Source organism: Phalacrocorax carbo, chromosome 12, assembly GCF_963921805.1.
Source record: "Phalacrocorax carbo chromosome 12, bPhaCar2.1, whole genome shotgun sequence".
NCBI lineage: Eukaryota > Metazoa > Chordata > Aves > Suliformes > Phalacrocoracidae > Phalacrocorax > Phalacrocorax carbo.
This window is the reverse complement of record NC_087524.1, coordinates 6,000,652-6,028,490: the sequence shown is the minus strand read 5'-3', so window position 1 is coordinate 6,028,490 and position 27,839 is coordinate 6,000,652. Positions and strand designations below refer to the sequence as shown.

At 38.7% G+C, this 27,839-nt stretch overlaps 1 protein-coding gene across 3 annotated transcripts in view; it reads left to right on the top strand.

Annotated features, from left to right (window-relative positions):
- The first annotated feature begins 2,241 nt into the window (after nt 1-2,241).
- The window catches only part of BLNK (B cell linker), a 107,242-nt gene continuing 81,644 nt past the window's right edge, over nt 2,242-27,839 (top strand). For 2 of the 3 annotated variants that reach the window (XM_064463862.1, XM_064463861.1), the window contains exons 1-2: nt 6,341-6,453; nt 11,314-11,376. In XM_064463862.1, the coding sequence (XP_064319932.1) occupies nt 6,379-6,453; nt 11,314-11,376 (138 nt within the window). In that variant the 5' untranslated portion in view covers nt 6,341-6,378. Of the gene's footprint in view, nt 2,340-5,912; nt 5,990-6,340; nt 6,454-11,313; nt 11,377-27,839 lie in introns of those variants that run through there. The other variant, XM_064463863.1, reaches the window with a different exon arrangement.

Sequence of the window (27,839 nt, the reverse complement as noted above, 5' to 3'; positions counted from 1 at the left end):
GCAAAGATCCATGAAGTATTTAGGCAGGCAGAGTTCCCTTTGGCCTCTGAAAGGCTCCCTAACTGACTTATCTAAATCATAAAAAATAATCTACATCGGTCACAAAGGGAACCCAAGACTCTCGAACTCATTTCCATCCCTCATATAATTGGCTGGCATGGGGGGGGGAGGGGGCAGGGGGAATCCACCACCAATCTAAAAATGCAATTACAACTCCAAAAATACTACATGTTGTCACATGGAAACAGTTGTAGCTCCTAAACCCCACTTCTGCAAAACCAGAAAATCTTGCTGAGTCTGCCACGTTCTGAGTTACAATGAAGCTCTGAGATAGGTCACACCACTACAAAAGTTGTTATGAATTTGGCATTATGGTTTTATTATTGTAAGAACAAATGTCAGTTTTAAGCAATACAGTATTTATGTATAAAAAGACGAGATTCTGAATACCTTCTCGCTTCATGGTTTTTAGAATTTCAACATGAACTTCCACAGAACAAATGTTGAAAACCAAACAGCAATTTAATGATAAAGGCACATGCCAGAATGCAATTAAGCTAAACCATCCAAAGTACAAAAATGTTTCTGCAGAAAGTAATTTTCTAAGAAACTTCTTCCCTTAGTACTTACCTGTGGCACCATCGGAAAAGCCTGCAGCACTTCCCTCACTCACAGCTTCATCCAAAATCCATTCAAGTCACTGTGGCTCCTGAGATATTAGTAAGAGAAAAACAGAAGCAGTTACAGCTCCACAGTTTAGTGGGGAGGAAGAGAATAAATTTTGAAAAAATGAGAGAAAACTGAAATATTTTAATTAGTCTTCACAGAAAAGATTGTGACCAGATGCTTAATTTTGATAGCAGCCACAGCAGGATCAGAATATTTATTATCGGTATTAAGGTGGATTATAAATATAAATAAGAAGGGCGTAACGATATTCTCAATACAGATTATGTAAAAGACTAGCCAAGGCATTATCCTTGAACTCTGAGTGCTATAAATTCAGCACATAATGTAGGTCAGTAAAATGACAGTAGGTAAAGAAGGGCAAACACCCATCCTTTAAGATGAGGGGGGAAGGAGGACAGGGAGCTACAGAACAGTCAGCCCAACTTCAATTCTCACAAATGTACTAAAACAAACATTGGGCCTCAATATACTTATAAATTGTTTCTTTAATACTGCAGTAAAAACTGACTTGTCAGGAACAAACTGTATCAAATCAGTCTCATTTCCTTCCTTGCTACGACAGCCACCTAGTAGATAAGGGGCCCAAAGTAGATATTATCATCAAGGTTTTTGATGTGGTCCCATATAAAAATCATCACACGTGAACTAGAGAAATGTGGTGAAAGTACTGTATATTTTAAGTGCTCATCTGACTTATATTGAAAAGATAGCTGCAAATCACTTCCAAACTCAGTGGGTATTTCAAGGAGGGTCCCATCGAAATTTGTGCTGGTTTTAATTGTATTCAGTATTTTGTTAAGAACATGGATGTTGAATAACAAGCACACTTCTAAAGTACCTTGGGATATGGCTGAGACAGAGGCAGTTACCACAGGATAAAAAATAGTATTCTGGGACCGGTTTGGCCACCCTATCTTTCAATTAAGATGGAGCCAAACTGAAGCCAAACAAAGACGACTAAATAAGACAATCATTACTTCTGAAGAAATGCTAAGGAAACTGGGTTTGCTTCCTCAGGAAAGAGAGGAGGTCTAGGTCTAGCCCCTCTGGTGCTTGGACAACAGCTATCCTCACCAATGGGCACTTTCTCTTGCACCCTCCAGCAGCACAGCACAGAAATATTCGAGTTCTTCCTCCTGCTGTGCCACCCAAGGATATGGTGAACTTGATGCTACCCCAAGAACTCAGTTAGAAAAAGGGGTTACCAAACCAATTTCCAAGACTGAGCCAATTTGTTCTAGTTCTATTTGATCCTGCCTCTCTGCTGAAGCCCTGCCTAGACCTCCCGAGGTCTCTTCCAGACCCTATGATTTCTGTTGACTCTGTTACTTTTATTTCCTGTTAAATAAAAAAATGACAAAACCAATTAGCAAAACTTTATCAAACTTCTAGACAGATAGCTGCAAGTAAGCCTTCGTTTTCTGATGTTCTCTGTGAACTCTGAATCGGACTGACACTATTCCAGCGTTTTACTTTAAGAACATTTTTCTCCCACCCACCATGAATGCCAAGCCTGTCAATCACACTAACAACAACAAAATACATATGGGACAGTTTAAGGGGGAAGAACAGACATGAGAAACCGCTCCTTTAACTTACTTGGAATCAACTCCAACATGTGTGCCTGGGAAAAGAAAAATTAGTATATGGTAAGTCATGTTCCTTTCATTACTTTTGTATAAAATGAAGGGGGGCGGGGAAACAGTGACAATGGCTCATATTTTATATACAGTAATATTTAATTGAGCTATTTTGCTCAAGTATATTTTCCCGAGAGCAGTATTCCAGTGTTATATCCAGTAAATAAGTTGCATGCAGCTGCTACAGGTTTTTGCAAAGCAGAACTTAACTTTGAAAGTTTTGAAATAATTTAACACATTTAGTGCTTATGTTCATGAAAATATATGTTGTATTTAGTAAGAATTGCTAGTGGTATGATCTAGTAATTAGTTTTTATACTGCCTATTAACAATTTCTATGAAATTGCAAATTGAGAACTTACTTTATGAAACTCCAAGGAGCTGTAGCCTGTAAAAACATGCTTCTTATGTGGCTTGCACATTCCAGACTGTAAGAAAAAAATTCATTCAAATATATACTGTAACTGTGTATCAACTCTGCTTTATGTACAAGTTATGTATGAGAATGACTTTCTGTTTAGAAGCCAAATTACCTGGTGTATAAAATACACACATTAACTAAGATTCCTCTGAAATTTGTTAGTTCTCAAGTAATAGATGTCGTTTTTGCTAAGGGGTCCAGAAAAGTAAAATTTTCTTAATAGACAGAATCCGATTTTTGCCTTTTTTGAGGAGTGAAATTGTAAAAAGTACAGATGAAAAACATTAGATACAAGTTTAAAACAGATTACACTTTGCACACGTACACAAGCATATTTTTAAGCCTGCCGGTGTCCATGCCAGGTCAAGAGGCTGCAGGGGATATTCAGTAGCAAGAGAGCATGACCTGCCCAGGGCTAGTGCTGGTTCTCATTCGTGTCTCTACAATCTCCTTGAAAGTTACGTGTAGGCACCTGGCCGTTTGGAAAGCAACAGTGGCAGATCCTGGAAGCCTCAGTATTCTGCTCAAGGATCCCCCCACTGCAGCCCACAGAGCCAATATGTGTTCAAGTGCACATATTTACTTGTATTTCCATGAAAGCTGATATACTGCACAGAGTTACTAGAAGTATGAGGGGACTAAGTAGAATCGATAACAAAATCTGGGGGCCTCCTAGCCAACAATTCTGGAAATAATCCCCTTTAGGGTAGTGGAAAGCAAGTGGAAGTGCATGATAATATTCTCAATTTTCATTGCACACGCTTGAGGAAAGAAAAACTACAGCATTGATCAAGCCAACATGAATAGCAGCATGAAGAGACCAGCTGCAAGATCACAGAGGAACCTCCCCATGTCCCTGGTTTTTGATTATTTTTTTTTCTGTCATCATTTCTAATCTGACTAAAACACAAATGGCAAAATATTTCTTGCAAGCTACAGTCGCTGTTGTTCAACCACCTCTGCTACCGCCCCTTTGGGAACACAAAGCCGAACATGACCTTCTCAAATAGATCTCTGTCTCACTCAGTGGAGAGAGGTGAACTGCATAAACACTGTCCTCTTGAGAGTACTCTCCTGAGAACCCAGAATATAAATTAAGGCAATGTCAACACAGGCAATGATAGGAGAATTAGCCAGAAGTTAGTGCTGGGGGAGAGCAGTCGAAGCGCAGCCCGGCGGGACAAGAGGGAGGCCTGGGCACGGAGAGGTGGGTGAGCTGCCAGGGCAGGGCTTCAGCTCACGCTGCAGACTACCAGGCAGCGTAGGAACATCGCACTGGAGGGCAGCAGGAAGAGACAGCAGGTACTGCTGGCAGCACGAACTGAATTGCAAAATCCTTAAACCACTATTTTTAATCTGCCCTTGAGATGTTCCGAACTAGAACTGCGTACACCTACTCAGTAACCAAACTCAACTTGTACTGCACAAAGGACAGCATTCCTATACTTCATTTTAGTCATGTTTCACACCTGATACCATCTGTTATTGTGTTGTTTCCCCTAAGCAACCATTAAACCTGTAACTCACACATACCTCCCACCCAGCTGCTTCCCACCTCCACCATACATGAAGACCTTACTGGTGACACAATCACTCCTGTACTCAAACTGGGCAAGAAAGATTTCTTAAGGAATATGTGCACCTCTCTCTTCTGGTCCTGTACACAGTGAAAGAGAGTATCTCTCCCTCCCATCATCCAGGGAGATGTTGCCCCCCTTGGAACAACTCACAGCCAACACTGAAACATTGAACACTACGAAACACTATGAAATCCAATATAGTTTTTCTTACAGTGTGCCAGCCAGGCAGCTGGAGATTATTCCAAGGAAGCAAAGCTTAAGTTGCAAAGGCTTCTATCTCAATTCTGCATTTCTGAAATTCCAGGAGTTGAGTTCTGTTGGATTCAGTGTGCTGCAAAGTCACAAGATAGCAAAGGGTTAAGAGTAGTCACTGGCAACAACTGACCTGTCAGTAACTCTAACAGCAAAAATACAGGCAGGAAAATCTGAAGAAGGATAGCAGATGAGACATTTCAACTTAGCTGAAACCCATTTTAATCTTTGAACATGTGCCCCAAATCCATTTTGCACTGGGAAATAAAACAGGAAGAGTAATTGGAAAGAAGTCTATAACATTCCTTGGTCTCCAGCCTTTTACGGAAGCTTTCGTATTTCTCCTTTTGTGGTGAGTCAGAACTGCTGAGCAAAATAATCTGGGTTTGTTTCAGCAGCTGCAGCTGCATCTTTGCAATTTTATTGCCCATTCGACAAAGCAATGCCTCTCAAACTTTTCCCGCTTGCTCCATTTTAGAATATGCACCCCGCCCCTTCTCCAATTTAAGAACTGCATATGCCGCTCCTCTCACACTGGAAGTGTATTCTGGGTTAAGAGGTGAAAAGGCACAGAAGGGCTGTGAGCGGGGCAGCAACGCAGCTCAGAGGAGATGGCTGGACAGGGACAGGGGTGGGAAGGGGCAGACGTGCCCGTCCTGATCCCCCTCTGCTCTGCTCCCTTTTGACTCCATTGAGTCCCAGCCTCTATTAAAAAACATTTGCCTTCCTCCTCCTGCAGCCCAGCAGCAATTCCTGGCTGTGCCTGCCCGGTCCATTGCACATCTCCCTCCTTAAAGGGAAACAGTCATGTCTCCAAATTTGGGAACCACTGGTGTAATGTATGTGACATATGAATGCAGCATATATAGAAGCCATATCCAGGCCACTAAGTCGCTGAGTTCAAAATGGTTGGAGACTGGGAGAATACTATGGAAGACTTACAGGCTTGCCCTGTTTCTATACAGTGTCCTAAGTAGCTCATTCTGGTAGTCAGAAAAGAAGATGCTGAGCTGGATGAGCTTATGGTCTGACTCAGTACAAGCATTTTATGTTAGCCCTACCTTTTGAGAAGATAATGTAGCACTGGGATTAATTCACTGAAAATTTCTTCTTTAGCACTAATAATAATGACGGGAGAAAAAACCCAACAAAACAAAACAAAAACTCCAAAACTTTAGATCATACATTGCCTTACACTAATCGTGTGATTTATTTGAGCCCAAAAGTATGCTGGCCAGACTTGACATAAAGAATGAGATTATATGATGTGACAATATGGAAGTAAAAGTTCCGGAACTGAACTCTCTTCTTTCTGTCTAAACACCACAGCACAGTATGTCAAAACCCAAAAGCAAGTCAAATGCAATCTGAAGGAAGATCCAAGCAGCTGGATCAAGGAGTTCAAGGTAGGCAAGAGACAGCTATCACTAATTGTTTCTGCAATAGATATGAAAAACAGTTTCCATATTTAAACCTCTAAGGTGCTGATGACTTAAAAAATATTTTATACACTGATTTTCAGCAGAATTTGTTTAACTGATTTTAGTTATGACAGATATTTGCATATGTTGATATAACAACTTACCATTTCCTTATACTGGAAAGAATCAGTCATAGAAGAATATGGGTACTTCCTAAATCACCCTTTACAGGCGTTCACTTTAAGTGAGCAAACAGGAAAAAAGTTGCAAAAAGGACTTCCTCCTAGTATTTCTACAGCAGCTCAGTAAAAACCAGTGAAGCAACAGTTCCATCTTAACTCATATAGATCAAGTCTTTCTAATCGGATAGCAACATGGCCACAAAACTACCATCTCAAGAGGAATTTGAGAACTGGACAGCTTTTCAAGTTGCAGAGCTCCTAAGACAGGTACTGAATGTATATGTAACAATTTAGACAGTCCAGTCTATACTCAGCTAGCAGAAACTTTTACTGGATTTATCTTTGAAAAACAGATATCCTAAATCTAGCACAGATATTCAAAAGTACTGAAAATAGATTAGTCAGCAACTGTCACCCCCAAGAACCTATTCTTATTAATAACTTGTGAGTTTCTTGGTGCTCTCCTGTTTTTTTTACAGAAATCAAATACATGGTAGAGGCTGGTAGCCAAGATCTCCTGCATGGCAAATCATATGAAAAATGTTTGCTCACAGGGATATTTCTTATAATAGAAAAGGTATTTCACGCCCCAATTTATTCCCTGCTGGGAAGAAATAACCATTTCACTGAAAGCGGGTCTAGACTTTATATTTGAATACACCTGAAAATTTACAGCTTGTCAATAAGAACCTACTGTTCATCATTTCTTCTCAATGCATATATACCCACAGTAGTTGCTACATGTTGCTTAAGTTAAAGGTACTTGAGCTGTTTTTGTTGTTGTTGTTATGCATTCCTTTGTCTGCTTGTACCTTTCCCAGTTCTGCAGTGGCCTTTCTAGTATATGTAAAATAACCTGAATTGCACAAAATATTCCATGCTTGCCTTCAGCCATCCTTTCTCTACTTGCATAATCTCCTCCAAGATATATAAAATATATCCTCCATGATATAGCCTTCTTTTGATATCAGATTTTTCCTTGTAACTTACTGGATACTATGACTCAGGTTTTAGACTTCTACCTCTAACTTACTTACACAATAAAGTCCATTCACTATATTTTGATATATGCCTCACTTTACATTCCTTTTGGGTTTTTTTAATGCAAGTTTCTCTATATAATTTCATATATAGGACTTTTCTGTCTTGTGTTCATCCTACTTCTAACTGTAGAAGCACCAATCTTTTCCAGTACCTGCTTTATACCAACAGTGAAAATTTATTATCATTAAGGTTTCTCATCCTTTTCAACTGAAGCAGCATGTGATTTTTTTCAAGGAAAATAATACAGTGTTATGAAGAGTTCCACTTTTAGCCATGTAAAAAGTGGGACAAGTTTTAAACGTTCATTTTTTGTTATTTTTGCATTTTGCCTTGTGCATAAATACACACGCTCGTGAATGTGCAATTTAAAAAAAATTAAAATGACAGTTTTGCAATGCAGATGTATCACAGGTGGACCATTGTCCCCACATTGAGAACGCCAACCTGTTCCATGGGATTAATGCATACCATAATGATAATGTATCAGCTAAACTGCAAACATATTACTGTGAACAGCCACTCAGAGGATTAGTTAGTTCAAAGCCTTTCAGCTTAAAGGAAATCAGACTAATTAATCGAAGATATAATGATTTTAAAGTACCCTGTAATTCTACGGCAGAATACAAGGCAGAAAATTAGTAACAATTGTTCAACAACTCAGAGGCTTCCAGGGAAATTTCAGCAGGCTTCATAGTTGTAACTACTGTAACTACTGGCTTCACAGTTGTTAAGAGAGACTCTTCCAACTTTATTAACAGCTCTTCGTGCCTATGCTTACAGTCACATCACTGATTAAAGCAGCTAAGTGACCAAACTGCTACAGCATAACCAGCACTCAGTGCTTGGCCATTCTGCGCATCAAGGCCTGGCACTGGGGAGTAGCAGCCGTTCGCCCGCAGCCACCACGTCCAGAGATGTTTAGCTCCTGCTACCAGAGCCTTAGCACCGGGTACTGCTGCCCTTCCCACAGGCAGCCAACGCACCAGCAGACTGGGCTGGATTCCACCACCCGCCCGCCCCACCTGAGGCTGGCCATACGTGTACGTGAACCCTAAAATAACGCTGTTAAGGTTGCAGAAACAAGCACTCAATGTTGAGCATGCCAGAACTGGGATTACTCCTACAACCTGAATTTTCCCCCTTTTACATATGCATTATGATAGTCTGTAATTCCTTTTGTGTGTGCTACCTTTTCCATTCACAAAAAACTGCCTCTTGCAATGCGGAGAAACCTGTATGTTTTGTGCACTACCCTGGGCCATTACAGAAATTGTGAGGTACACAAGGCCAGGGCTCGCTGAAAGAGACAGAACTAATTAAAGGCAATGTCGACTCAATTCTGCCTTGAAATAATAGATTCTGTCACCGCCCCAGCTCTGCATTTTTACCTGAAGCCATGCAAGTCACCCAGAAAAAACATGACATTTCCTAAGCGCTGGACTTGAAATTCCAGGCTCTGATTTCCAGAAGTGGTGAGAGGTGAGAGTTGTACCCACAGTGGTAGCTCTGCTCAGGAGGTAAAAATGCCAAAATATTGAATATTCAGGTACACATGCATATCTCACAGATCCTAAATAGCTCTAGTTAGGCATCTGAAAACACTGGATACTGTATGAGTTTGATCTCCAATGCACTTCAGCTCCCCTACTAATAGAGTTTTCATCTCACAGGGTCATCTTAGAAAATGCAGTTAAGGAATGTTTCTGAAGCACTTGGACAATACAGAGAGTACTGCAGAACAACTCAGAACAAAACACAAAAAAGTTGTTCTGCTTCAGAGAAGGTTGGAATATTGGGCCGTACAGGCGTACAGGATAGCAGACAGGCAGTGAGCACTGAACAGGACGTGATATATTGACAGCAGTTCAGGAAATTCACATCAGCTTTTATGTGCTGGAAGCGAGGCTGGATCTTCCAGAAGAGGCATACTGAGATTGGTGCCATAATATATATGTACAAGGCTAATGTGCATATGTACAGTGCGATTTTGCCATTTCCTTAACATTGCAGGCTTCATGATGTTTCCAGAACAGATTTTTGTGTCATAGGTACAGAAATTAACTAGCCATTCCCCAAAGTGTTTCCAGCCTCACAAAAGTCATTTTATATAAAATCAATAACTTCACTACTAAAAAATAAACCCTACTGATTTTGACCTTTTCCTCATAAAAAAAAATGAAGATGATAATGGAAACCTGCTAGTCATGCGCATGTACTTATTCCCCTGGAATCTTGCATCTACAATATAATTGTCATACACTGAATGCACCATGGAATATCTTGGTGTTACCTGCTTGATCTCCATTTGCCATGTAACCTAGTCCCTATCCTCAGTACTGATCTTAATGCTATGGAGTTAATGTATTTGTAAGAAAATGAAAGGTTCAGTGGTCATCACTAAACAGTAGTGATAGAAAGTGCTCGTCGTCTGCTTGTCTGACAAGCTAGCGATGTAAAATGTTCAAATTTTCCCAAAATTTACGCAAAAGTTACATGCTTGATTAATAGCAACGGCAAAGCGCAAAAGCAGCTTATCAGAGCCAATAACTGGAGACAGAGCCAATAACTAGAAATAGATAGGCAAAAGCCAAGAGCAGAAACTGTGCATTACCTTGATTCTTTGCCCCTCCAGCAACATCAGTGCAACTGATGGCAAATTAACACACCCCACAACCAACCCTTGGTCCAACACCTCCAGCAAATGCTTTCTTTTGAACTGTGATCTATTCTGTACAGCAAACAAGCAACTCTCTCCCACAGTTTAAAAGAACAATTTGTAAACACTGAAATATTGGATTATAGGCCAAACTGTACAAATATATGTATAAGAATGAAATTTTCGTAACAAAAAAAGTAGATAAAATACACTTTCAATGTTTCTAAATCTGATCCGTTTTAAGTATTCTAGAAATGAAGAATTATATTAGAAAATCCACATAAATATTTCCTGAGAATATTTATTTTCACTAATATTCCTCCTCTGTTAGTATCTGAGTTGGTCATTACTGCTGCAGAAATTTACAGACAAGCATTACAAACACTAAAACTCATTTCAAGAGTGGTACATTCTTAAATAAAATATTTCATAGAATATCTCAGATTGGAAGGGAACCACAAGAATCAATCAAGTCCAACTCCCTGCTCCTTGCAGGACTACCTAAAACTAAACCTATGATTTCTCAATTTTATTTTTTTTTCCCCCACTTTCCATGCATAACTGCAATTTCTTCAAAAAGCCAAGTTAAAACATTAGTGAAACCTTTAGGACATCTTCAGCCCTGCTCCATTCCTTACTGCTTTCTAATAAAGGAACTCCAATGTGTCCATTTTTTTTTCCGAATTACTATTTAGTTTCTGTCATAAAAAAGATACTATTTCTGTACATTCCTGTTCCATTTTAACTTATAATCAACACCAACTTTCTTAAAAAACACCACCACCACAACTACGTTACAGAAAAGAAATCCTGTTTCCGAACCTGCTTCTTTCCAGCAATGCCCATCCATCGTGGGAACTGCGAGACACACTTAGCCCAGCCATGTGGCGCTGAAGCCAAGTGGCAGCCAGTGCATACAGAGGGTTGAGAAACAAGCGTGTAACAACAGAGCTCTCTCTTACATGCCTTCCTTTTCCAGCAGTCAGTGATACAACCATTTCCTGAGGCGATGGCATGGCTACTGAGGGTAGCTGGTGACATAAAGCCTTTTAACCTGTTTCTAATGCTGGCCTCCTCTTATCCCATAGCAATTACAGTTCTGCAGTTTATTTCTGTTGGTCTTCTTGTTCTATTTATGTTACATTTGATGCTTCATAATTTCATCTTGTCTACTCCATTCATGATTTTATCAGCCCTTATCCCCTGTAATCGTTCTTGCTAAGAAAGGGGTAACACTGTGCCTCATCTCTTACATGGAAGTCACCACCTATTTCTAAGAATTACTGTTCTGTCCAATATTCCTTTTCTAATTATCCATATCAAATAGTATAAAGATTTCCACAATATGGGCATAAAAATATCAGCTAGTTTGCGTACAAATGTCAAGTTTCATACTATTGTAATAATTCTATTTTTTCTCACCTCAGTGTGGAATGCCTGAATCTGCTGTGGTTGTACTAAAACTGGGCATGAATGGATCTCATTTCTTGGTAAGCAAATATTTCATAAGAGGTATCATTCAAGCATATTTCAGCATAGAGCTTTATTCCTTACAGTGCTTACAGTGCCACAAAGTAATGTGCCATTTTCCTTCTGTGTACACACTTCAGCAGTTGCTCTGATTTCCCATTTTAGTGGGCTGATTTATCTCTCTGACTCGAGGAAGCCCTCTACATAACATAAATCCCAGCCAGCCCTTCTTCCCCTCCAGAGAACGTGCAGATATGTAGAATCAGCCATTAGCACACAAACGCAGCAGGGAACATCTCATGAAATATGACTTAAAGGGGTTTGGGTTTTTTTAATAAAATATATATTTTTAAGCCATTGTTTACGTAGAAGCTTTTTCATAAAACTTTCATGAGTAAGAACATCTACTGGTACAGAATTCTACATGAATTTTACAATAACTTTACAGATAACAGGAACAATGTCTGAAAAACACTGGTAAGTTCCTTTGTTGACCTCTGTAGATTTTTTTGCATAACAGTGTGGTTAATTGATTGCAACTAATTAGAAGAGAGGACTGGAATAACTCCTTGAACTGGGGTGATTCCTCTACCATGAATTCCATTTGTGTAGCTATTAAAAGACCTTTAAGATCTATTTTAAAGGTAAAATACTTGTTATGATGTATTTACGCACTGCAGACAAATTATGTTTGCTTGGCATTTCATTGCTTAACAAAACCGTTTCCTGGATGCATCAGGAGTTATATCTGCTGTTTCTGTTAACACGGGCTCCAACACTGCAAAGTGATCCATCAGACCACAGCTACTCAGGTGCATGCAGGTTCACTTTAAAAAAAACAATGCATTGCCACAGAGTAAAACAGGTTTTACTAACAATTCATGCTAGTGGAGTAGGGCTAACAAAGCTGTCAAGTACAGAGTGATCCCATTCACACGTTGTAAACTGAATCACTAAAGGTGCTGTAATGCCCATTGCTGGACTGAGAGGAAGTTAAAGGTAAAGGTGAATGCGTTGGCTTCTTGCGCCTGCTGCAAGTAAAGCTGTGCAGCAGCGGAAAGGGCTACGACAAATATTTTCAGACATTAGTACTAACCTAATGAAAACACAAGTGAAAAAAGCAAGGGGAACAATGGATGATCTTTGGTGGTGGTCTGCGATACAGAATTTTTAAAAAGCATTATGAATAGAAATGAAAGCAATTGCTAGGATTTTCTCCAAACCATGTATTCTCTTTAACACTTCTTTAAAGATTTTTTTTGCACTGCAGAAAACATGTCAGTATACATGTGATACAATGAGCAACATCCATTTCGATAGCATTGTAGAGAAAATGAGACAGGTCTTACACACCAGTAGTAACCTTCCTACAGCTTTCATGCGTTCTTTAATTGAATTGTTCAATAGCATTGTCAAAAGGATAAATCTGTAATAATGTATGCTTGAAACAGAATTAATTATGACAATACTAAAAAAAATAATGGGTCAGGAACCTATATTTTGCTATCCTTAACAGCAGTATTTGAGTAACTACAAGATGCTGTTCTCCTATGTGCAAGCTAATATGTATATTAACTTCTAAGTAATTAAATCAATAGCTCTCTTTTTTTTCCAAGCTCCTAGCCTGCTATACAAGAAATCTATACTAGTCTAGGAATGAAAAGTTCCTTCTCTGTTACAAGGTGTCTGATTTAGAAAGCACACCCTTAGTAGGTCCACTTTAACAATATATGATGGAGTAACAAGATGGCTGAGGTACACACTTCCACTCAGAAAATCTGAGTTTCTGTCTACACCACTTAAAGCACAATTCCCTAACTGAATCTACTGGTTTGTGTGGAGGCGTCTGGAGGTCCAAGATTCTGAAACCCTGATTGTCTTAGTGTGCTTGTTTATTACCTTTGGCAGGAACCTTAGGTTTTGCACCCCACTGTATCACTCAGTTACGAGGGGCATATGGTTGACTTTACTACACCCTGCAAAGTCTTAACAAAAGTTCAATATCACCTTTGGACATTGAGCTAAAAGTCACTAGAGAAAAGCTGGCCATCTGTCACTAGACAGCAATGAATAAAAATCCACGACACGATACAAGAGAAAGCACTTGAGCAAGCCTGATGCCATCTACTAGATAGGAGTGGCAGATTTACCTTCACATATTAGTAATTTCTAAAAAGCAAATACAAGTTTACCACTAATACATGTATGCATAGACACACTATGCACATCTAGATCTCTTGTAACATACGTGCAGCATTTCTATGTGTCTACCCGATGTCAGATGGCTATTTAGATGCAGATCTGTTTTTGCTATGAGATCTGTTAGGTATCACTGGACAAAAAATTCCTTCTAGTCTGGCAGATAAAGAAGGCAACTCTCTGTGGTGTCTTCCATGTGAATTTAGTGAACTTCCCCAACCACACTTTCACAGAATTTTCTGTTATACCTTTGCACAGTCTGAAAAAACTGTCCTCTGTCCTTAGTGTTGCTGCAGAAAGCAGGTAAGAGCGCCTGTGAAGGCCAAGAGCACAGCCCGAGCAGAGCCAACTCAATGCTTACCAGCAGCCCTTCACATTTCTCAAGGAAGCCCCTCTTCTCACCATAAAAATCCTCCGGCCTGCCCCAAACCTCTGCTTCCCTGCCGTGGCACTGACACATACAGCATATGCAGCACAGGCTTTTTGTGTTAGTGAGGTATGCCAAAATTCAGAGGCTGGTGGCCCTTGCTGGAAGGCGTTTCCTGGAAAGCGCGTTTATCACATGATATAACCACCAACACACCAGATGTGCCTCTTGTTTCCTGTGTGGCTTCAACTTTTTAGTTCTCCGAAGAACGAACATTGTCAAAAGTTGGGGAAAATAATTAGCCTGCAGAAAATAATTATCCTAAAGCTCACAATTTAACTAACACAAAACTTCTTAGGGGGGCTTCCTGCACAACCTGTCCTTCATGTCAAATGCAAATTACCTTCTATTTGAAAGTGCATCAGATAGATTTATCAATACTAAGATCTTTCTGAAGTTTAAAATGTTCAAAGTCAAACCACGCAGGCACTGTAGCCACATAATATGTGATGAGTGGGCCACAACACCTTAAATCAGTTTTGACTGGTTTCAGAATAGAAATGGAGTAATCAACTTTTATATGGTCATTTCTTTGAATGTTTCTTGTCTTTGAGTGGCTAAAAGACAATCACTTTTATAGCAACATTATATTCTGTTTTATAAACATACTGAGTATCAGACTGATCCTTTATGGGAAACAAAGTTACATGCATATTATAAAAATTTAGAAGTAATGGCTCTTCCTTTATGCATCTGTGGAATCTAAGAACGCAAAAGGGTGGCATATTAGATCTGAAGCGTACCATGCAGTTTCATTTTTTATCAGTACTACTATACTTGTGATAGTTATTCAATATGCAGGTCACATTTGAATGATGCTAATCTAGTCCTAATGTGCAAATCAGCATTTAGCCACAGCTGCATTGCACAGAGTATATTATATTCTTTCTTGCTTTTTAATGTCTGAACTTGCCAAACTGTACTGTGCTTTTCGGTTCCCTCTAAGAGTAGGTTGCTTGTTTGATGTTTTTTTAAATTGTTCTGAATTCCCAGTGACAGATTGAAAAAAAAAAAAGATATAAAAAAACAGTGGATTTTGACTTGAACTTCAGAACTGAAAAAAAGGTGTACTCTCTCATTGGATTTGTATGTAGAAATTTACTAAAAGAAATGCGGAACATTGCAAAATGGTCAGACATCGATTCTAAACAACTTTCCTGTACTTCTCCTCTTTCTTGCCATTTCAAATTGCGTTTCGAATGGCATGGCTGGAATAGGAGTGCCTTGAGGAAAACCAGTCCCATTTTCCTCACGAATACAGTAGTGGGGTGCGTTGGGTTTTTTTTAGTAATATTTAGAGAATGGAACCTGTTTCTTCCTGTGGGAAATTTGTGCCTCCCTGTCAGTACAAAACACCACCAGAGCTTGACAAGTTCAATTCACTGAGGCTGTACATTGACTTCCATTTATGTCAGCATTGGTACTGAGAAAAAAAAACCTATCGTCCCACTTGGATGCTCCTTCCCATCCCTGCAATGCAGAAGCAGCAGACAGGAAAGGACAGGAGCCACATCTGCTTTCTCTAGTGACCACAACGACTGAACACACCACACCTAGAGCTCCTCTGTTGCTATGTGAATGCTGCAGAGTCCCACAAGACCTAAATCACTTCCCCAGTTTCAGCTGAGAGAGATTCCCAATACTGCGAGTGGTATTTTAGGAGCATGGAATAGGGGAATAGGTGGAAGGGCAGATTAAAATTGTTTCTGGCTGCTTGGATATCTGTTAGGAAAGAGCTAACTAGCATCAGTTTCTCTTCAATGGGATCTGACATCCATCCCTAAGTATGTAGTTTTACAAATAAAATTTGGACCATGAATGCCTTGCCTTTCGGGGGGGGGAGGGGGTGGGGGGGGGAAGTTCATAAACAACAGAAATAAGAAAATTAAATTACAGAAATTAGAAACTTAAACAACAGAAATAAGCCTGCTAAGTACGTCTTTATAACCTAATTCCTCTGGGAAAGGGCCAAAAAACTCTTGCAGTGTTTTCCCCAAGTATCAGGCAAGCACAGAAAGCTTGCATATGGGCAAGGTCCAGACAAACATGAGGCAAGTTGCAGGTACTGTTGAGTCACTCGCTCACGCTGGCTGCTGACAGCTAAATGCCACAATTCCAGGATTTGATAGTATACCACTTATCTCAAAAAGGCATTGGAAAAAAAAAAACCACCACAACTTTTTTACAGTCACACAAAAGCCCAATACTCACACTTTGGGGTACCCACTGTTTTGGCTGAGTAGAAGCGATGTAGGCATTGTTTGTCCTGCCCGTGGCAAGCACAGACGGTCCCCACGGCAAAACCCAGTAATTGTTCACCACAGAAAAGTGAGGTTACAAAGCCACATATTCTCAGCTGCAAAACACGATTAGGCCACGTAACTGCATTAATTTAATTGCCTTTATGCACAATTTCTATTCCTCTGACATTCCTTTCTCCTATTCGGATTTATCTACTACCTGACACACACACCCCTTTCCCCAATACACTTTGCAGGTGCCGAGCCCCTCTGTCTCCCCCGGTTTACACATCCTTGCCTCCAGTACCTTCCAGCACCTAGGCTTTACTTCTGCTTGGCATTTAGCCAGGCTCCTCCTTCCCTTTTTGCCTCAGTTAGGTCCGATTGTTCATGCAAGGAAATTTCTCCGGGTCACATTTCTCACCGACTTGCAATTGTACGGGCTTCCCTCACTTCCCTCCTTCTCGGCTGTAGAGGTTCCCTGTCAGAGGCAGTTGAGCTGCCTTTTTTCAGCAACACCTTCATTTCCAGGTATTTTTACAGGCTCTGGGCTCACTTTCTCGATGAAGAGCTTAGAGAGCGGCAGGAGCCAGGCACCCTTAAGGGCCTGAACTCTTCCATGCAGAGGAGCAATCTTGGCATCCATCCCTATAGCATGTGCTTTACAGGCTTTGAAAATATTGTTAAAATAAAGCTGTTTAAAATGAAAGTTTCTCAGGGCAGGTGGTAACCAAAGACAGTTTCTCCTCAGGGGAGATGGATGCAAAGCATCAAAATGGAGGGCAGAAAATGTAACAAAAAGCAGGTAAGGGCAATCTTTGCCCCCTGGCAGTTCTTGCAGAGCGATGCAGGGGGGCTGCCGGCGAAGCGACTGTTAGCAACAGCTGCCCAGGTCACCCTGAACATCATCGGCTGTCACACAGGGAGGGGTTTGGTTCTGTTCCTTGCTGTTTCTAGCCAAACAGGAAACTGTTTCTAAAAGCAAAATCACAGGTACTTTCAGTCACTTTAAAAAGAGAAAAATTATAAGAACATGCCATAGAAAGGAGGCAAATTTTGTTAAACATATAAAGTACCTAGAATGAAAGAGTGACCTGAAAGAAATGAGGGCTATTTTATAGCTTAACGCACCTGCTGCTTATCAGTCATCTTCAATTAAGAAGTAAGGGCATTACATATTCATGTATCTTCAACAAAGCATAACGTGGTAAAGTAAAAGCAAAAATTGCATATTTATCGTTATTCTTCAAAAACAAAACAAAATATAAATATGGAGATAGGTTACTGAATGTAGAAATGATTTCTGAAATCTAGGGCACTGTGAAGTTGTGCCTCATTGTCTGACACATAAGAATACAGGCGATTTTATCTATCAATTTATTATTTTCAAAATATACTAATATTAGTAAACACTCGAAAGAAAATATTAGACTAAAATACAGAGTCAAACATCATTATCACCAGATTCCCACAAATGTTAGCGTAGAAACTGAATTTGTATCCAATCATTTTGAATTAATTTTCCCTCTAAGTACTTTCAAATATCTCAAAAGCAATTTAATAAAACTGTCTAATGCCGTGATCTAGCAACGTACTCCCGTAGGAAGAAATCCTGAGCCAGTGCAAAAGGATTCACTGCAGGAGTGGCCCCTTAGTTTTTTCTGTGACAGAAGAACATTTCTATTCACATTCCAAATACTGCTGCCAGAAGTGATTTGAACATAAATTTGTTTGTTTTATGCAGTAGCTGCGAATGATGGGAAGTGCTTGTCTGCTTTCCTGTCTTTAAGTTCTGGCACACAACGATCCAATCAAATTCTAAATGTCAAATTATTCATAATTACATTAAATATGGATTAAAGGAATATCTTTTGATGCAGAATTCTTTGTTCTTAAAGTTTACTGATAATTTAAATGTTATTAAAAATATCCTTCAAGTTTTGTGGACCTTTCCAATTCAAGGAACATGAAAAAGAATGTGAGAAGTTGTGGAAATTTTTAAACCATTGTGTCATAGTTTCCAACACTGACTTTGTAAGCCCTGAGCTGAAAAAGAAAATCACTCCACACAGTCTCAGGCTTTCCAATTTTGAACTTCCTCCTGTTTCTGTTTTACTCAAACATCCTGGTTATATAAATGCACCCCCTCTGATATAATTTCAATAAATTTTCGTTAGAGACAATTAGTGATTTGAAGAATCTCCATTTTGCGTGCTTTGGTACTCCTTCCTTCCTGAAATTCAGGAGCTTTTACAATGCATGCAAGTTGGAACTTCACAACACTAGTGCCTAAAACCATTAGTCACTTCTAAAAATCTGGCCAGAAACTATAATCACTCTCCCATTGTTAAATACCAGCTGCTAACCATTTCAGAAATCTTCTCAAGCCCCTAAAATGTGCGCAGTTTAGTCCTTCTGCTTTCGTATTAGCTGTTTCCAATGCAGGGCTATAAATTCCTAATTCTCCACTCTTTATTTTGTGCTTGAAGAGACAGGTGAATGTGGGAAGCTGATACTAAAATGGAAAGTTCATTTTTTCATTATCTTCTGTATAAGATTGATCTTTAAAAAAAGGCAAAAAACATCAGTAGGCAAAGGCATATTGTGAGTTACATAAAGATTAATTAAGTAGTTATAAGTTTTGGTGAGCAAGTCCCACACGAAGTCAGCAAAATATCTCATGCAGAGAAGAGAACAGGTTCTCTCTTCTCCCAATATGTGCTTATTAAAAGTACTTATAGAGATATATATATGCATACATGAGCGGACCAAATTCATCATTACGTACTGATAGCTGCAGCTCTAGCAATGCAAAGCTACCAAGCTGGACAGTTTTACTATAGGCAGTTTTGTCTATGCTTGTCTGAATGTCACTCGAGACAGAGCAGTTGGAAAGCATTAGCTGACTGTGCCTTGCAGAAGCATTTGAGGAAGTTATACTTCACGTTTTTCTATTAATGAAGAACTAAACTGGAACAATCAGCGAGACTTTCCCAGAGATACAGATTTAGACAAGGCCACATTTATAAGATGGGTACTCCACCCTTCTGGCAGAGTGGAAGAAAAAGCTCGGGAACGCGAGTTTTGCAGCAGCAATTGGCTTTTAAAAGTTAAAAGACATTTTTTTTTAAAGAATGAGAAACACCTCAACTAACTGGTGGGAACATTAATCAATTTGCAAGTAGCACTTCATTCTGTAAATGTTGTTTCCTATCACCCCAAAATGACTGAAAGAGAGTAGAGAAATAAAAAAGAAAAAGAAATGTCTTTTGATCCTACGGTACACCCACAGCAGTTATGTGTACAAGCCATTTTATCAACAGCAGAGCATATGCTGGTTCTGTGAAAGGGTGTCTTACATCAAAAATTGCAGATACAAGAAAGCAAAGCTGAAAATAAATCAGGAGGTAACAGATGTGTCCATAAGAAAGGAAAGCCTAAGCACATTTGATTTTGCTGGTCTCACATCTATATGACATCTCAAATACATCTTTAATATAGTGAAAGGAACAGTAAAAATCTTATGTTCATTTTTGGGTTCAATTTCTTTCTCAGGAATCTTTTTTACTATTAGAAATTTTAATTTATAAGAAAACTTACTGTTACAACATCAATTTATATTGGCTCTAGAGTTTCCCTAGATGGTACCTTTTTTTAAGAATAAAAAGACATACTGGAAAACTAGCAATCATATAACAGAAGAACAGCAGTGAGGACATCAGGTTATACATGTATGGACCTCACCAATCAGACTAAACTCACAACTCTGTCGCTCATTAACATCATGAAAGTGAAAAAAAGTTGACAATAAAGTCGAAGTAAACTCAATCTCAATCTAATTAAACCAAGAGTTCCCAAGGATAATGCATTCACACTGATTTAACTGTCTTGGTGAGGGGGACCATGGTGCTCTTAGCCTGGAAGATATTTCTAAGGTTTCTGGGAAAATACTTCTCTCTGCAGCAAAGACTAAAACCAGCTAAACGTTATTGATTCTTATGAGAAAGAGTGAACAAGGTTAAAAAAAATCAATGTTGTAAAGGAGTTTTTTTAAGATAGGGACCACTCAGGGCTCTGTTGGTTTGCAAAGGTGAATACATCCAATTCCACTGAAAAGAAGGAAATCCTGTGAGAACCAGACAATATAGCAGGGAGAAAGGGCTCCTTGGGAATAGGCCAGCAAAAGCCTGAGGATGTTAAGTTGGTTTTTGCTTCCACTAGGTTCAGGAAAGGAGGGCTTCATCAGTTTTCTGTGTAAATGCAGGATTGAATCAAACAAAATACCTGCATTTAGCATAAGTTGCCATTCCAAATAGAGGGAACCTCAAAAGGCCCCAAATATTAACACACTACTTAAGCCAATGGGTGATGCTAGTGCCAAAATGAGATAAAAAATTTCCAGGGAGATACAATTTGAGCTGCTATTCCTGTTGAATCAAAGCAGAACTAATTGGATGGCTAGAAATAATTTCTAAAAAAAAAAATATAATTAATTAATTAAAGCAACTTGAATTTCCTGAAATAGCAGAGAAAAAAAGCACATTTTTGTTGAAACACCTTCTAGCTCTGTCTGGATACTGTCTGCTATTAAAAAGATACTAAACATAAATTGACATAAACTAAGGCAAAAAAGGACACTGCTATTCCCAACAAGACATCCCCAGGGGTGATACATGAGCGTGATTATGCCAGGACAGTTCTGCTGGTAAATTTCTCACACAGAAGCGCCCTTGGTCCCTAAGAGGTAGACATAACCCACAATAACCTGAGCACATTTTGCTACTGCTGACTGAGCTGTTATGGCTGTGTTAAAGGGCTTAACACAGCTAAAATAAAAGTCCATTGTCTGCAATGCAAATTTATAAAAACAAGAAACACAGAGGCAGATAAAGACTAAGCTACCAAGTGTCAGCAGGTTTCCCTTAGTAAAAAGAAGCCATCCTGGTTTTCTTCACATGATGCCATCTGCTGTGAACAAGCATGATGCTAGGGGGAAAGAAAGGAAAAAAATTTAAAAAAAAATAAAGGCAAACAATACAGGAACAGCAAACCTGTAGATTGCTACAAATGTAGTGACTGCTAAACTTCAATGTAATATTGTCTTTGATTTAAAACAATCAGCAGATGGTTTGCACAACCCGTCAGTTATCAACATACTGTTAAGAGCAACAAAAGCTTGCAGCCATTCCTAGAATGGCTCAGAGGGCACTATTAAAATATTTATCAATCTTTCCATATCTAAAAACTTACGGTATTTACCCACAATTAAAAAAAAAACAAAACCACACACACAAAAAAAACCCCATACAAATACAATTGCAGAGGTCTTTCATTAGTGAGTTTTCCCAGTGCCAATTCTGTGCATAAGCAAAGGCTTTATCATTAGGGAATGTGGCTTGAAGTTTGGGTTTCATTGCTGAAAAACCACATCACACACTGGCGCTCAGAAAGAGGCACGCTGGAAAGAAATTAGAATTCCCAAAGGTCCTACAAAACCAGTACTTAGAAGAATAAGAATTTCAATCATTTCATATATTTAAGGCCTCTGGAATACTCAAGGGCAAAATCTATGCAAAATACATGTTACTGTATCAAATCTAGCACAGCTTCTATTTGTAGGGTACTTGGTTTTCTGTAGGTACTGTTACCTGTACTATTTGAGTTTGCATTAGTAAACAGAGAGGCACAAAATTCCCATGAAAGATATTTTAAATTGCTAATTAATGTTTTTGAGACCTGGTGTAAAATGCTTTTATTTTGTTTCTGTACCTTTTTTTTTTTTCCCCTCCACTGGGAAAAAGCCAGCTGGGCTTTTTGGCTTAAGCATTTAAGTATTTTGCCCCTTGCTACTTGAACGCCATCTACATTTTTAAAAGGTGTTATTGTGTGTATTGACTGCAACATAGTCCTTGACAAGCATAAGATTGAGAACTATTACCAATACCCAGGTCCTTACAAACGCCCCTTACAGCAGGACCCTGATAAAGTAAAAACGTGGTTTTCCATTAAACGTACGTAAAAGCCCCAGCATACTAAAACAAGATCTGATCACCGTAAGCAAGGTGCTTAACCATCTGAATGTAGGATAAGGTAGATACAGGTTTTACAAATTTTTTGTTTAAAAAAGTATGTATATATATATACGTGCACAGACACTAGATTACAAATGTATGTTTCATATGTAAAGCTGGCAACCTGTTTTACTCGCTTGGAACTAGCTAAGGAAAATGTTGACATTTGCCCTGAATCCCTAGTTTTCCGTGAGGGGGGAATTGCAACACTTAATTTGTGCACTAGATTTATATACTACAGGACCCAGACAAAAGCAGATTAAAGAAATACAAATATGTACCGGCATCACGTTGCAAGTGAAGGAGACTCTTCACTGGAACAAACAACAACAAAAAAAACCTCAAAAACCCAACCTCTTACTTGAATGCTTTTGATTCAGGGCGTTCAGAGAGTACCTGAAATGCATCTGTACCAGCACAGCACTGAATTTTAAAGAGGCAATAGGAAGAAAAGCAAATAAAACCTGTAAGAACGAGGGTATCGTCCACAAAGCCCTGGGTTATATTTGGTCATAGCATATACACCCCCAGCAGAAAGTCCTCTACCAACAAATTTTCAGTCTTTTTTAGAACTGTGCCATGCATTATTTATGGTGTTATTTCTTCTTCCTTTTCCCTGTCCAATTAAGTATTCTTGAACTTACAGTTTAGCACTTCATTTTCTGTTGGGTCTTGAAGGATTTTGTGACTATGCTCATGAATAAATTCAGGAACATGAGAAACTGAGGAACTGAACAATTAGGTCATAGGAGATTGTTTTATGTTTTCTTACGTTTTTCATCATAACCCAAAGCACCTCTTTAGTTCCAAATGAGAGGAATATCCATTTGGGCAACACAGACAAAATGGGTATAACCTGACATTTGCAGACAATAGTTGGATTTCCACATAGTAACATGAAATACAGTTCCAAGTCCAAGAATTTCTTGAATATGGTTTTAACTTTTTGAGCTTCAGTTTGAAGTAAGTCATATTCATGAAGTATTGGATATGAATTTTAATCAGCTAAAGCCAAGTAAAGCCAGTTTTGTCATGCTAAATGGTACCCAGATCCACAGATACTCCACATAAGCATGGCCATCAGTCAGAAGGTCAACAACTATCCCAACATCCATCATCTGAACGTGTGCATGCTCACATACACATCTGAACGAGCTGCAGACTCTCGCTCTCATACAGATGATAGTGGGAAGGCATATTCATTTTACAAACACATAAGAATAGGAAATGCCAGGGTCTTTTACTTGGCAGGAGATGCAATAAAATAAAATGAGGAAAAACAATAATTACTTTCGATGGCATCTAGTCATACTATGCAGGTGTGTTACATGGCTTGGTGATTACAGTCACATGAAAAATGGAGCTAGAGAGTACTACAGGAAAAGAATATGGACTTTTTACTCAACGCTTTATACTTCTGGAGTAGAAATAAAATACTTCAGGTTTATGTAGGAGGTGCACACCAATACAGATTATTTTAATAATTTACAAGGATAAATTTCTAGATGGATTTTGTTTATCTAAGTCTGCATGTCTGAACTTTAAAACCTGTTCTTCCTTCCCCTCCAATACTGAGAAAAATAAGCTAATATAAAATACAGCTTTAGCAACACCACCCATTCTATGGCCATCTTCATTTATTAGAGATATGAGTTTTTACAATTTTACATTTTAATTGCACCAGAAATAGCTACAAGTAGTTGCATCCTATAATTGAAGTGATCTGATCCTTGCTAGTAGCTTTAGTTACTAAAGTGAATTTGGAAAGCCATGCTGAAAAATAGTACTTAAAATATTTATTGAAATATGAAGGAAACCTACGTTATCAGAATTTACTTGGTTTATTCAATAAAGTTCTCTTATTTTGCCTGTGGTCACACAAGAAAGGATTGGATTCACACTCACTACAAACCTTTTAACACAGTAGTGCATTAACTGCTAATATACATGCAAAATTTGTCAACATTTGATATTTAATTAAATAACTCATACCAAAATTCAAATGTTTTTCCCTTTTTGTGTTCTTTTCCCATTTTACAAATGTATGTGCCCAGTCATAAGGATGGCTGTTATATAATGCAGGATCATTGTCCAGTATTGCCAATGGACATTTATGAATCCATCAAATCATTTAGAGAACAGCATATGATTTTTATATTAGTGTTAAATGTTCATTCCATTTCTAGCTTGCTTCTGCATGAAGACAATAGTACATGAAAGTCTCTCTGCACTATAAATTGCTTTAAAAACTTGATTAAAGCATTTTTAAGTGGCACATATGCAAAAAAGGAAATATTCACTGTATGTTAAATTTCAGTATTAGTCAATGGTTGGGGGGTGAGAAAGGGAGAGGAAAAGTCAACCAGCGATGACTTTTTCCTACAAAGAAACTACTCCCACACACAAGACAACTGAGGTTGGGGGACTAATTTAAAAGTAATGTATTAGTCTCTTTTGTGCTAGCATAAATATTGGCTTTCAGATACCATCATAATGACAGACTAATATTAGAACTAGTTGCAAATATGCGTATTGTATCCCCGGAATGAGCTTATTTTTGAAACCATGTGAATCTTCAGCAGTTACTAGGATGTGAAAGGACATCTGCATGTACAGTTTTGACCTCTTCTCCTGCTCTTTGCTCGTTAATGTATTTCAGCTGGTTTGTCTTTTAGCATTCCAAAACTTTCAGTAGTTTTCAAAGCTCAACTTGTCTTAATTTAAATAAAAAATAATTTTAAAAAAAGCTGCTTTTCCTTTCTCCTCCTGCTCTGAACTCTGCACAGGCTTGCTAATAGATTTAAAGATATACTGCTCCAAAATAGTCAGATAGTACCAGACTGAAATTCAAATGTTAATGTTTCATAAACTGCCAGGAAAGGAAACAGTGTCTGTATATCAGTGAAAGTTTGGAATTTCTTGTAAGTGTTTAATCTTGGTTGTCAACAACATGTTGGGTCATTGACTTGTAAAGCCCTGAAACAAAGATATTTAGTTTCAGGCATTTTAAATATATGTCTTACTATTTCTTTCACTGCAGGAACCACACTTGCTAACAGCTGTAATTTAATTTAAAAAAAAATTGTAGAAACAAGTTTTATTTCTAAAATATATTAATGTATTCTAATATACAGTGGAACAGTAATTTCAATGATATTTGGCATCATTTTTATAACTGTGTTCACAAATAACTCAGGTCACTTCAAGAAAGAGCCAAAAGAAAGTCATTTCATATCCATTCCCAAACAGTATCTAATGCTATAAAGTCAATGCAGAACATACTAAAAGCAGGATTATACAGTCTGAATACTTCGAAGCTTTGAGAATTTCAGCTGTAGCTATGCACTGCATTGGCTAAAATCAAGTGTCAAACAGAAAAGACTGATATTTACATTTTTGAAGTTTCACAGTGCTGAGGGGGAATGGAGTAAGGTACACACCGGGTAGTGTGGCCCTCGAGTAAGTACTTGGATCCAGCATGAAAACCAAGTAAATGAATATTTGTTGTAAAGACCAAGCAGCAACACAGAATTAGAAAACACACAAATCTTTTATGAACCGATACTCTGCAGAGAAATATATACACACACGAACACCAGCAACTTTGTTTAATCTAACATAATGAGTCCTGTATCCAAAACTAGACCTCCTTTTTCCTACTGAAAAGCAAATAATAGTTTAACGTGTACCAGATAGATATACATGACTTGACAAATGGGTCATTATACTGTTAAATTTCCATATAAGAACAAAGGAGATGAGAAACTTTCAAAGTACCTTTTCCATTGCTTCTTTCTGACTGGCATTATCTGTCCAGCTCATGACAGCTGAAGTAAAAGAAAAATCAAACCTCTCAAATTAAGTTACTCTTTACCTTTGTAACTGTCCTTGCAACAATCTATTATCCAGAAGCATCATTAGCATCAGACATGTTTCACTGACAGAAGACATTCTTCATTGCAGTGGACCAGAAAAGCTTTTAATTAAACCATTTAAGCACACTAACAAATCTAATGGCATCCCAGAAAGACAGGGGATGTTGGGATGTGGGGAAGGGAGTGTTATGTTTACAGGCTGTCTTTCAAATTTCCAAACTGAGAAAAATAAAGCAGATGTTTAAATTAAATGTCCTTAACCTCTTTGTAGCCAAGTCCTTACCAAGAAAACTTCTAAAGGTCTTTGCGTCACTAGTAAGCATCGTTTACTACCGTACTAGTCTTTGGCTTTGCCCCTTCCTGAGGTGGCTCTCACGACTTGGAGCTGCCCTGCCCATAAACCACTAAGCAGCACTCTGCGCAGCATCACAGGGCAGGACAGAGGTCACCGCTCCATGCTATGTCTATCTTCCACCCCACCTTAGAAGTCCTTATCCAACTCACCATGCTGTGACCCAACACAGATCAGGTTCATGCTTTGAATGGAGACATCAACTGACATAAACAATCGCATGCGCCTTTCTCCAGCGGCAAACGTAGCTGCTGCTGTTTAAATCAGCGCCACAGGCTGCATGCACTGTTGGCAGCTGGTCTCTTCAACACAAAACAGTCACAAAGGCTGAGTGCTTATAACAATGTGTATTTATCACGTAGGCTTTACAGTAAGGGATCTTCATTGTGTTGACTCTTGATAATACTGCTGCTTACATAAATTACCATAACTGTATATGGCATTCCTTCTCCTACTGGTAAGGACTTCCAGCACCTTAAAGTCTACCTTTTCACAAAGTTATTTCAGCCACTGATATGCAGGAGTCATGATCTTGCTGACGGACTCAGTGATAACCCACTATTAGTGACATTGCTTACTGTGGCTGAGGTAACACGATTCAAGCAAATCTCACTTGAAAACTGCTCATTTTCAAGATGACTACAGACATACACGCACACAACATTTTCGTGACTCTATGAATTAAAGAGTATCTATACCAGAGAGCTATAACCATTGTGATTATTAAAATAAAGCTCAACAGTGGAACTAAAGCACTACCTCAGGAATATAAAGCAGTATCAAAGAACGTACAGCAGATCTATCCCACTATCCAGGGGGTACTTTCAAAGTTAAGTAGCTCAGCAGATTTCTGGGTTGGCATATAAAATTGTTTCTTTAATTTAAATGCACAAGGAGCTTATGCTGTTGTTTATTTCCAAACAGAAGGTGGCCAGCCATCAGAGCATTTGGAGCTGCCAGGCATGCACAAAGTCACATTTGGTTTCTGATTCAGCAAGGGCGTTTATCCTTACCATTAACATTAGCTACTTCTTGTTCCCTTGATGAAATTTAATGTGCTTACAATTATGCATATGATCTTTCTTAATATTTCGAGAATACTCTTATGTATAGGTTTTGCTTTTAAGGCTGCTGTTGCAGTTTTAAGATTTCTCACTGCTTCTGCCATAGTATTTGCTCTCAAAGGTGAGATGATTCTCACACCCCTCTGTACAGGCTTTTCAGGCTCAGCTATTTCCCAGCACTTCTTGTTATAATTATTGGTTTTGACCAGATGCAGGAAAGCGGAAGGCAGCTGCTTCTGCAGGCAGTGTCAGCAG